This window comes from Gobio gobio (assembly GCF_949357685.1).
Source record: "Gobio gobio genome assembly, chromosome: 10".
In the NCBI taxonomy this organism is placed as follows: Eukaryota; Metazoa; Chordata; class Actinopteri; order Cypriniformes; family Gobionidae; genus Gobio; species Gobio gobio.
Genome location: NC_137116.1, coordinates 4,626,274 through 4,638,518, shown reverse-complemented (window position 1 = coordinate 4,638,518; position 12,245 = coordinate 4,626,274). Strand labels below are relative to the sequence as shown.

Sequence of the window (12,245 nt, the reverse complement as noted above, 5' to 3'; positions counted from 1 at the left end):
TATATACACACTGAACAACATTATAAACGCAACACTCTTGTTTTTGCCCCCATTTTCCATGAGCTGAACTCAAAGATCAAAGACTTTTTCTATGTACTCAAAGGGCCTATTTCTCTCAAATATTGTTCACAAATCTGTTTCAATCTGTGTTAGTGAGCACTTCTCCTTTGCCAAGATAATCCATCCACCTCACAGGTGGGGCATAGCAAGATGTGATTAGACAGCATGATTATTGCACAGGTGTGCCTTAGGCTGGCCACAATAAAAGGCCACTCTAAGGCCCCGTCCACATGGAGACGCGTTTAGCTGTATACGGAAAACGTTTCATCCACACAGATCCGGCGTTTTGGGAGCATGAAACCTATCTTTTTTTTAAACCGGGTCCCAGAGTGGATAAATCTGAAACTGACACCCTTGCGTTTTCGTGTGTACAGCCAATCCATATATTTTGTGAAACGGTGATGTCATCACACCACGTCCCGCATGGGTAAAGACTAGAAGGGATACAACTACGGGCACTGGGCTTGCGCACATCAATATTGCGTCATTTAATTACTGTATTTGCATTATTGTAATGGTAGGTTTAGGGTTGGGGTAGGTGTAGGCGTTAATAAAACACAATCTGGTAAGTAGCAAATTTATTTGTTATTTTAATGTGAGATTTTGCCTCACTTCATACCATTGCTGTATCCCTTCTAGACACAACTCTTCTTCTCCGTTTTTAGTGTATTTCTGTGGCAGAATTACAGCGCCACATACTGGTCTGGCATGTATACTACATCGTTTTGAGTCGGTTTCAGTGCTCTTGTGTGTACGCAGATATTTCTTGAAACAAGGAGAAAAAAAGATTGGATAGGGAAAGCTCTGGCTTAGTGTGGACAGTCAATATCTGGTGCGACCACCATTTGCCTTATAAGTGAACCTCAAGGAACATATTCAAATAATAATAACTCCATATCATGACCTCTTTAACGTCTGCTCACTGATGTATTCTGATCTTTCTGTGAATTTGTTCCGAATACAATGCTTACAGTAACGTTTCTTCCTAACACTCTCTCTGCTGTCCTCTCTTCGCTTTCTCAGGAATTGGAGCTAAACAAAACTCTCAAAACACCTATCCAGGTCTCTGTTTTTCAACGCATGTTCGTCTGCATGATCTGTCCAAATCACTCTCCTGGTGTGGTTCCCATCCCGCAGCACTTGCTCTGTCTTCTGTTTTGTTAATGTCATTCTTCATAACCTAGATTGTTTTCCCATCTGTTGTGCTTTCATTTGTAAGTAAAACAACTGCTACTGTTTCCACTTTGAGACTAGAGCAAATGCATGTTTGGGCTCCAATCTCTCAGTTGTGTACTAATGTATCCGGCCACTGTAACATTTCTGGTTGAATATCGATTTCACAATTTGTTCAGGTCAGCTCACTTTGCAGTGAAAGCCTGTAAAATGCTTTTATTCTGTTGAGGTTTTTTATGGGAAGAGGGTTTCTGCCGATTCAGTGTCATTAATATTGATTTGTGTTGTCTTGTGCTCATGCTATTCTCTCTCTGTCTTCTAAAGGTATCAAAGCAGAGGAATGGGGAACCTTCCTTCACTGCAAAAACCAGGTAATTTAAAAACTTTACACTAAAGCCCTATTCGGACAGGCCCTATTCGGTTTTCATGGAGGAGGACAGTAGAACGGTTTCACAGGCGTACTTTGTGATTTTAATCTGCCATGTCTGTGTTTTTCTCACACAACCTCAGTAAACATTCCGGGGCAAATGAGCTACTGTTTTTCTGCAAACTCAACGGTCCTCTGAGAAATCTTATCCTGTTCGATTGCAAATGTCTGTCATTCGAATATGAATGTCTGTGCCAATTAGGGTTGCCACCTTTAGTGTGGCCAAATAAGGGACACCCATTCATTTATTTCTAAAGAACTCTTTAGAGCCTATTTGGTGCACTTTAAAGGGATAGTGCACCCAAAATGAAAATTCCGTCATAATTTACTCGCCCTCATGATGTCTAAACCTGTATGAGTTTCTTTGTTCTGCTGAACACAAAAGAAGATATTTCGAAGAAAGTTTGTAACCAGGCTGCTTTGGGGGCACCATTGACTTCCATAGTAATCTTCCTGTGTGTTCAACATAACAAAGAAATGTATAAATGTTTGGAACAACTTGAGGGTGAGTAAATGATGACAGAATTTTCATTTTTGGGTGAACTTTAAGCAGCCATTCTGAACCAGTAATCACTTTTTTGAATTTCAAAATTTTATTTTTTATTTTTATTAATTTACTTAAATTATGACTATATTATCATGTAATTATTTGTCCCATTTTTATCTAAATATTTTTTAAATGTCATAAACTTTAAATGACAGGATTATTTATTATGTATGATTAATATAACCTAGCTAAATTATAAATTAATAATAACATTTATTAGGCTATAATCTATTAATTACCCTGTCAAAAAAAATTATAATTCTGTCTGCCAAGCTCTGATAATGTATGGAATATTATATGATATATTATCCATTAAAAAAACTATAGGCCTATACCTTTAGAAGCAGGGAGGTGTGTGTCACATAGACCGGTCTGTCACCGCTGCTGCTTTAAGACAGTCAGTCTGAGACACTGAAATGCTTCTCATAAAGTGTGCAGTTGGCCTGAAGTTCATCATAAGTTACTGGACAGACCCATTGATACCTTTTTGATAATCAGTTCTATATCTGGAGATCTTGCGTTCAAACGGTGGATGCGACGCGAGCTCGACATGTTTATAAAAAAACGTGCAAGTTTACAGGCACACTGCACAGCGCATGTTCTCGAGACTCTACCGCTATGGCAACAAAGCCGCTAAAACGCAATCACGCACAAATGAGCTTCTCTACTACTTATTGTGAAATTGATTTCTTTATATTTGCAATCAGTATTCTCCACACTGCAAAATCTGTATGTTAATTGAACTATGTGTGGACCTATGTAAAATATGGGACAATTTGCATCCCGTATTGGTTTGATACGGGACGCGTCATTTTGCTTGTAAATACGGGACGATTCTGTATTTTACGGGACGGGTGGCAACCCTAGTGCCAATATTGTATTATACAAAATTTTCTCCTGAGATACCGTTTGTGCACTAATTAGGGGCCAAGCACCGAAGGTGCGAAGGCACCTATTGAAACCGTTCCCGTTCCTATTATTATTATTATTCATCTTCTTCTTCTTCTTCCGCCACGAAGTCTATGGCAGCCCATAGAACCGTATGGTAAAAAGTTATGAAATTTGGCACACTAATAGAGGACAGTCTGAAATGTCACCATAGCAAATTTTGAGTCTCTAACTCAATCCCTCTAGCGCCACCATCAGTCCAAAATTAGACTCATGTTTATGCTAATAACTTTTGAACCATAAGGGCTAGAAACGAAATTCTTTTTCCCTCTGATTCCTTGGCTCAAGACAATTCGATTGCACCCTATGACGTCATTTTCCGTCATAATCTTTCACATGCTTTCATTTCATTTCAATATGTATATTATCCGACCAAGAAATAAAATGATGACATTAATCAAAGTTGCCAAATCGCAGAAACTGCAAATAATGCCAATATCAGTGTCAGGTAGGGGTGTAACGGTACACAAAACCGATGTTTCGATATGTACCTCGGTTTTGAAGTCACGATTCGGTACGTGTTTGGTACAGCAGTTTTACAAAATTGCTTTTTATTTATTTTTATTAAACAGTGGTTTACTGAAAAAATTTATCTGTCCTTAAATTAATTAAATTATAACTAAAAGTTTCTTAAAGATATTGCTGTAAAATATATAGGGAGCCCTTTCTTGCACATATTAAAGGTGAACAACAGATCCCAAACTATTAGCCTAAATTCAGTTGCTATTTATTTTTTAGATATAATAATTAACACTAAAATAACACATTGTATGTAAACATCACATAAACCAGCATTAACTTCTACATCTAATTATACAATTATGTTTTTTCTCCAGTTCGTTGTTGAAATATAATCATTTATACACAGTGGCTGTCATTTTCATGACAGATTTATTTAAACATACATTAAATAAAACATACACAAACAGGTTAAGTAGAATATCATTAATATATATAGGCTAATAGACCCTTTTCAGACTGTGATCATGCAACGTTTTTTGTATTTAAATTTTTTTTTTTAAATATATGTACATTAATAACACTAATACTTTGTATTCTATTACTTTTGCATCAAATTACAAAAAACAAGTTACCGCTGCTGTGAGGGTGTTTCTAATACAGCGTCTATGGAGTGATGGTAAAAATGAACTTATTTCTCTCTTTTGACTGCGGTTATCAATCTCACTCAATTTTTTCCCTCTTTTTGAAAGTTGTGAAATCACTATTGTGGTATTTTTCTTATGCTGTTTGAGCTAATGGGCACACAAAAAAATATTTAATGTATTCTCTCATTCACAGCTATAATATTTAACCCAACTATGACGACTTCCGCTCTGAGAAACGCGGAAATGTGAAAAGGGTCTATATAGTGCATATATTTAGCGAAAGAGTTATTTCTCTAGTGAACTAACAGCTGTGGACACTGAATGACTTGCTTGAGGTAAATGTAATGCTACATGATATTGTTCTCAAGCTGTTTTATTGACGTCTTTGTTTTATTGACGACACTGATTGAGCGATTACACGACATATGATATGTTTCAGTAAGTTGTAATGTATCCTCAACATACCTTAAGATATGAATCCATATTTATTCTTTAGGAAGAGAGGATCACGTTCACACACGCGTCGCCCCGCCACTTGAACTGATGCACCTACTGTGATCAGTCACGTCACATTAAAGAGCGTCAAAACGGCATTTATTAAATGGACAGAATACTTAATATGATCGTGTTAACTTGGATTAAAACAAGCCTGCTGTTAACTGTATAAGATTGCATTCGGTGCACACGTGCACTGTACCGTAAGCCCTGTACTGAAATGGTTCGGTACGAATACGTGTACCGTTACACCTCTAGTGTCAAGTAAGATACTTATTTAGATTTCTCTGCTCACTTATGTTGGTTTATTATAAATAGACGGACGGAAACACAGAATCCAGTCATAAAAATGAAATTTACTGTATAACGCGGAATTTCACAGAATTTGTCAAATTTTTGATGAGTAAATAAAAAGCAGGTCCGTGAATGCATGAACTTCATCTCCAGAGCTGCTTTGAGAGTCATTTCATGAGCATTTTACCATTTAATTACAGAAAAACTATCTTCATATCATAAACACATAGAAACTCAACCCGTCAAAATAAAAGTTTGGTTTAACTTGGTTTGACAGAAATACAATGATATTAAAATGATAGAAAATACAGTATATTACTGTTGTACAGTGGAATTTAGCTACGTCTCAATGTGATAATAATTTAACTCTAGTAATAATAATAATACATTTGGACAAAATAATATAACTTTAACTAAGATAATAAACTTAAATTTTAAGGGAATAATAATTTTTTTTCCATGTTTTAATTTTTACAGTAAAGCTCTTTTGCAGTACATTGTTTTGACAAAAAGTTTGTTTAATTTCACATGATTAAAAGATAAATTAATGTTTTATGCCTTCATTTGATTGCCAGAAAAATTAAAATACAAACACAGAATTTCTGAAATGAATTAAAAATAAAATAAATTGTTGTTTTTATGAATTCAATTAATTAGACATCCGTTTTAATTATTACAATTTAATTAAACCGTTAAAATGGAATGAACTTGAGAAAAAAACCCCTACAGAATTTGGTATATACGTATTTCATAGGGTCCTAAATAAGTAATTTTTGTTAAACTTTTAATAAATCACGTGAAGTTCATTTAAATAGGGTTTTAATAAAGAATTAAAGTTATATAATAAGTAAGACCTGTATATCATGCATGATGCACGCAAACACAGCAGGTGACCTACTGTAACGCCCACGTCTAGAAAACACACTCCCATCTCTGTAATAAACACGGAGATGTTAGTTCCAGTATGTGAAATCACAGATATCGGTTTGAAAACTAGTCCCGTCCGAATAGGGCTTAAGTTTAAAAAATAGGGTCATTCAGAACACTTTCAAACCAAGCTTATCATCATGTCGACTCTATAAAGATGCTGTTTTTTCTTTGCTCAGATTTTCACTGATTTCAATGACATCCGGAAAGAGATTGAGGAGGAAACCGCTCGCAGTACCAATAATAAGGTGCAGTGGAAGCAGGGCACTTCTCAGTGTTTCACACAGTTTGACACACACACTTGTTGTACCATTTGAAGGCCCTGATTTTAATGATCTAATTTCGTAGTTCTCTTTTTCCCCCTTAGGGCATCAGTCCAGAGCCCATTTACCTGAAGATCTATTCCCCAAACGTACTCAGTCTGACGTTGGTTGACTTGCCTGGCATCACTAAGGTAACCACAATGACTGTACATGTTATTTTCACATGTAATGCAAACAAACTAATTTGCTTTTAGATAAAAATAGTCATTATATTCTGTTTTATCTCTTGAAATCCAATAATGTAAATCAAACATGTTATTTCAGTACAATTAATTATTTTAAACTAAGCCCAAGAAACTAAAATTCTTACAGTAACTGACACCATACACCCCCGGTTTCACAGATAGGGTTTAAGTATAGTCCCAGACTAAAATGTGTGTTTAAGCTGTTTTAAATGAAAGCAACTTTCAGGTGCAGTGTGTAGGATTTATAAGGATCTATTGACAGAAATGCAATATAATATACATAACTATGTTTTCAGTGGTGTATAGAACCGTTATGTTTTTATTACTTTTTGAATGAGCCATTTCTATCTACATACATCGCGGGTCCCCTTACAGTGAAGTCGCCATTTTGCGGTGTCATGTTTCTAGAGTTGCCCTAAACGGACAAACTGCTCTACAGAGCGCTAGTCACTCTCTGCTCCCTCCGACGACAGCATTTTTGTCCTGTGTCGGCCACTGTAGCTTCTCTATGTGCTTCGAAAGGGAGGGGTGAGCGGCGGGCGGTTGCAATTCGCAACCTCACCACTAGATTATACTCAATTTTACAAACTGCACCTTTTTTAAATATGTCAGTGCCATTGTTTTGTTTCAAGTTGCACACCAGTAATGTTTTTTCTAAGGTACTTTTATAAACGCTACTTAAATGTCCTAATTGAACTAAGGGGCTTAATCTAAGCCCTGTCTGTGAAACCAGGCCATAGTGTCAGGCTTAATATTCACACTTTTGACTAGCAGCATATAGGGCTGCTTGATTATGGAAAAAATCATAATCACGATTATTTTGGTCAATATTGAAATCACGATTATGTAACACGATTATTTCACATGACTTTGGGAATGTGTTGTATTTATTAAAAATACACCTTTCAACAATTCAATTGAAATTGTAACATTTGTTGTACTTTTTGAACTATTAAAATAAATAATATAACATATATTCGAATCAAAGTATAAAAGTATTCATGTAAAAATGATAACCACAAATAAATAAGATCAACAATATGGTTCGGCTATGCTTTTCAGGTACGTCTAACATTAGTTTTCAGGTACAGAAATGTATCAAATGTAAAATAACATTGCATATTTGAGTGCATAAATTAAAGATTAATCCTATTAAACTTACAAAAGCTATTCAATCAAGAGCGGTGAGTGATGCCCTTGTCTTTTGTTGTTTGACATTAAACAGACAGCAGTAAAGGCTACTGCCCCTTTAAGACCTCGCGTCTTCTTTATCGACTGTATAAAGTTCACTTAAGGCATATACAGACTATGTCTGCTAAGATACTCATCAAGATGGACGTTGACATACGTTTTGTGTGTGTTTGTCCGTTTAAGAGCAAGACTTGAAAGAGAACTCAATATTTGCGCGCTGAGAGACGTGTGCGCGCTCTCGGATGAACGCACAGAGACACATTTTCTCACAGCGCGCGCGGCTTCTCATTCTAAACCTAAACCCTAAAGCACTAAACCCGGGTGAGGACGGTGAAAACGACTGGTCATATTCGAAAATATGGCAGCACTCGCAATCTTGCATGCATTGAACAAAGTTTACAAAGAGAGAATTATTTGAAAAATATGAAGGAAAAAAAGGACGTTTACACGGCTCCCCTGCTCTCGTCAGTTTTTGTTTCTTTATTAGATTGTCATAGGTCACTCTGTTTAATTTTCAAGTGGTTAAACAAATTTGTGGTGTTCCCTTGCGTTGCAGCCACTACCATGTAGCAAATCTTAGCATGTTTCTGCTCGTCGTCTGATTCCTCGAAGCCAAACTGTTCCCAGACAACGGAGTTGGTTTTGCCTTTTTTGCTCACCAAACGCTGCTGTAACTGCCCTCCTTCTGCCATCTTTACTCGCGCCGAGTTTTTAAATTCCAGCGGATATGCACACGAGACTCATGAACTGAGAGAGATTTGTGGGTTCGGGAGGGGCAGATGTGCGCGTGCGCGTTTCATTCAGAACGCATGGCAAAATAATCGTTTTTTCTCGATTGTACTATTTTGGTGATCGTTGGGAGGCAAAATCGAAATCGAAATCGAAATTCGATTAATTGCACAGCCCTAGCAGCATATAGTCTGGTCCACATTCTGGTCAAGAACCGACTCTTAGACAAAAACATCAAATTATGTTTAGGGGCAAATAATACTGCAATAGTCCCTCCAGTTTTTTGCGACTTGGCGATTGCCGAATACAATGCAAAAATCAACGAAATGTCGCTTTTTTTGCAATCCTGCATAATTCGTAATTTCGCCTCAAAATAATCCGAAAAATTAAAAGGTCTCACAAGAAAAATCAACTGAATTATCCCTAGTTAAATTACAGTTGCAATGCATAATTTTCATGAGGATACAGATGCTGTGCATGTGATGTCTGTGAGAATCAGCGAAAGCTTTCTCACCTGCTCTTTCACATAAGGACCAGGTGAAGTGATTAAGAAACATGGATGGATGACAAAATAAAAAGTATGATATGCTCGATAGTAATAAAAAGATCTATCAAAAGCGCAGTATGCTGTGAAAGAGAACTCAATTCCGTAATCTAGAGTAGCGTTAGTTCTGGCAGGTCACTTAGTCAAGCTCGCATCAGCTGACTGTCAGATGATCCACATCTACCTATAGGAATATGATGCATATCACCAGATTCCTATTTATATAGTTCCGTATTATCAGCAGCTTTATCGCGTTGCTCAGGAGTGAATTACCCTCCTCCATCCCCAGCTCCTCCTCTTGTCCAGTCAGGACTGAGCTTTCTGATATTCCTCTTGAACCAGACTCATTTCTTCAATTATGTTGTACATTTAATTATTGTCATTAAGAACATTAATAATATCGCTATATTATTATTATTATTATTATTATTATTATTATTATTATTTGTTACATTTTTATATAGCGCTTTTCTAGGCACTCAAAGCACTTTACATATAGAAGGGGGGGAATCTCCTCAACCACCACCAATGTGCAGCATCCACCTGGATGATGCGATGGCAGGCATATTGCGCCAGAACGCCCACCACACACCAGCTGATTGGTGGAGAGGAGACAGACAATACTTTGGTTCTGTTCTGTTTACCCTAAGGGGGGGTTGATGCTGTTCTCCCTGCTCTTATCCATGCTAGGCTACATGGATGCGCAGGGAGTTCTTGCCCAGAACAGAACCATACCGCCAATCCAAACTGTAAGCTAACTATCATCTTTTACGATAGTGATCCTGACAGAACTTGGCATACGGACCGATGTCATACTGGATTTCTGTGTGCTCGAGTACCAAATTGTGTTCCTTTCAGGGCTTATTGCACTTGAACGGTCAATTACACACATAGCTAATTATGTTAAAATGTCCTTCTTGGCAGTAATGTCTTAAGTAAACAAACAGTTTTATGGGGACCTATGAGTATTTGGGACCTTGTCAGTATTGGATGTCTTAAAGTGACAGTAACCTAATATACCCGCTGCTGCCTTTGTCGTTAAAGGATTAGTTCACTTTCAAATAAACTTTTGCTTATAATTTACTCACCCCCTTGTCATCCAAGATATCCATGTCTTTCTGTCTTCAGTCGAAAAGAAATGAAGATTTTTGATGAAAAGATTTCAGGAAATTTCTCCATATAATGGAAGTCAATAGACCCCAAACGGTTCAAGGTCCAAATGAGAAGTTCAGTTCAGCTTCAAAAGGGCTTTAAACCACATCAAACGGTACCAGATGATCAATAAAGGTCTTATCTAGCGAAACGATCGGCAAAGACGTTTGAATATGTGGATATGGTCCTCCTTCCGCTCATTTGTAAACACTGACTCGGTACTTCCGCCTGCGTCTAGCGTGACCTTTTCAACGTAATTGCGTTTTACGTGACGTCACGAGCGCGCATCGCTGAACAGAGCAAGGAGAACATTTGTGCTTATAAAACTTAAACTTTATTTATTTAAAAAATAAATGACCGATCGTTTCGCTAGATAAGACCCTTATTGATCGTCTGGTACCGTTTGATGTGGTTTAACCCTTTACCTGTCACCCCCCTTTTTGAGCATTTCGTGAAAATGCACTACCCAAACTTAAATGGTTGTAATTCATGAACCCTTTGGACAAAAGACTTATGGTTGGTCTCTTTTAAAAGAAGACACTTGGCAGATTATTGCTGAAGTAGAGTAAAAATTATAGAATTAAATTATATAAAAGTTATTGAAATTTAAGTTTATTGTTATAAAAATATAATAAAATAAATATTATTACCGAAAAAATATATAAATTAATGTAGGTTTCAGCCTAAAAAAGACAGAAAGTCAAAGCCAAATTTAACCAAGTTGTGTTCAAAATTTTAGGTCAAAAACTCAAAAAATGAGTTTTCTGTAAGACTTTTAGCTGCATAACCTCCAAAAATCCACTAGGGGTTACACACCATATTGGTGATTCCTAAAGATTGATCTGGCAGATATTCTCTATATATAATATTATTTTCTGAATATCTGAATATCAATGCAGTTTCAAAGGGTTTTGAAGTGCTTCAAATGGTACTGCGCAGTCCCACCTGAGGAATAGGGTCTTATCTAGCAAAACGATTGGTCATTTTACCTTTTCAACGTAATGCCTGGCTCGTTGCAGACCAGCACAAGACGATCAATTGTGGTTAAAAAGTCTACACATTTAAAAAAAATTTTTTTTAAATGACCGATCGTTTCGCTAGATAAGACCCTATTCCTCAGCTGGGATCATGCAGTACCATTTGAAGCACTTCAAAGCCCTTTGAAACTGCATTGATGTGGACGTTCAACATTTTGGTTGCAATTGAAGTCCATTGAGTGGAGAAAAATCCTGGAATGTTTTCCTTAAAAAATTTACTTTCTTTTCCACTGAAGAAACAAAGACATGGACATCTTGGATGGCATTGGGGTGAGTAAATTATCAGGGAATTTTCATTTTGAGGTGAACTAATCCTTTAAATAAAAATATATTTTTTTTACAAATGAGAACTTTGCACACATTAGAAAACAAGGCTCTTATTTCTTCAGAGAAGGTCAAAGGCAAAAGAAGAACGCTGTTGTGTTTACAACTGTGACAATGAGAGCTACCAGTATCAACTAAACGCTGGATTTTCAAAAGTATGTGAAGTTCGCAGCTCCATTGTTGCAGTAAACTTGCACAATGCTCTTTAATGAATAATTTATAGATGCACGCTGTCTGGACCCTAAACATGATGCAGAACAAAATGAACTGTGATTGGTTGCGTTACATGTCAGTCAAACGTCCTCTTGGGCGGTTCTTGATCAATGAAAGCTGTGATTAGAGTCCAGACCTTCTGCCGTCAGTCTGAAGGTCCGGCTACGCGAGACTAATGAAAAACTTGAACCCATTGCGAAAGCTTGCTTGGGGAAATCATTCGCCCTCTCTCAGAATTCCCAATCGCATGGATTCCTATTGAAATTTTCCAGTCAACTGTAAATGTGTCCGCACTTTTAAAGATAAAATAAATTAAATCCATTCTTTCATTAACCCACTCAATCTCTGTCATATGGTATGATTGTTCTTTGAGTAGGTCCCAGTTGGTGACCAGCCTGAAGATATTGAGACTCAAGTCCAAGAGATGATTCTGTCCTACATCTCCAACCCCAACTCCCTCATCCTGTGTGTATCTCCTGCAAACTCTGACCTCGCAACATCTGATGCTCTTAAACTGGCACGAGAGGTGGACCCAGATGGTGAGCGACATGCAGAGAAGTCATTATTACA

General features: G+C 37.0%; 1 protein-coding gene across 2 annotated transcripts in view; it reads left to right on the top strand.

Moving 5' to 3' along the window:
- Positions 1-12,245, top strand: part of LOC307133015 (dynamin-1-like protein) — a 44,279-nt gene that overhangs the window by 2,668 nt on the left and 29,366 nt on the right. The window contains exons 4-8 of one of the 2 annotated variants that reach the window (XM_079827740.1): positions 1,084-1,122; positions 1,558-1,604; positions 6,157-6,225; positions 6,345-6,431; positions 12,052-12,214. In XM_079827740.1, the coding sequence (XP_079683866.1) occupies positions 1,084-1,122; positions 1,558-1,604; positions 6,157-6,225; positions 6,345-6,431; positions 12,052-12,214 (405 nt within the window). The remainder of the gene's footprint in view (positions 1-1,083; positions 1,123-1,557; positions 1,605-6,156; positions 6,226-6,344; positions 6,432-12,051; positions 12,215-12,245) is intronic. The other variant, XM_079827741.1, reaches the window with a different exon arrangement.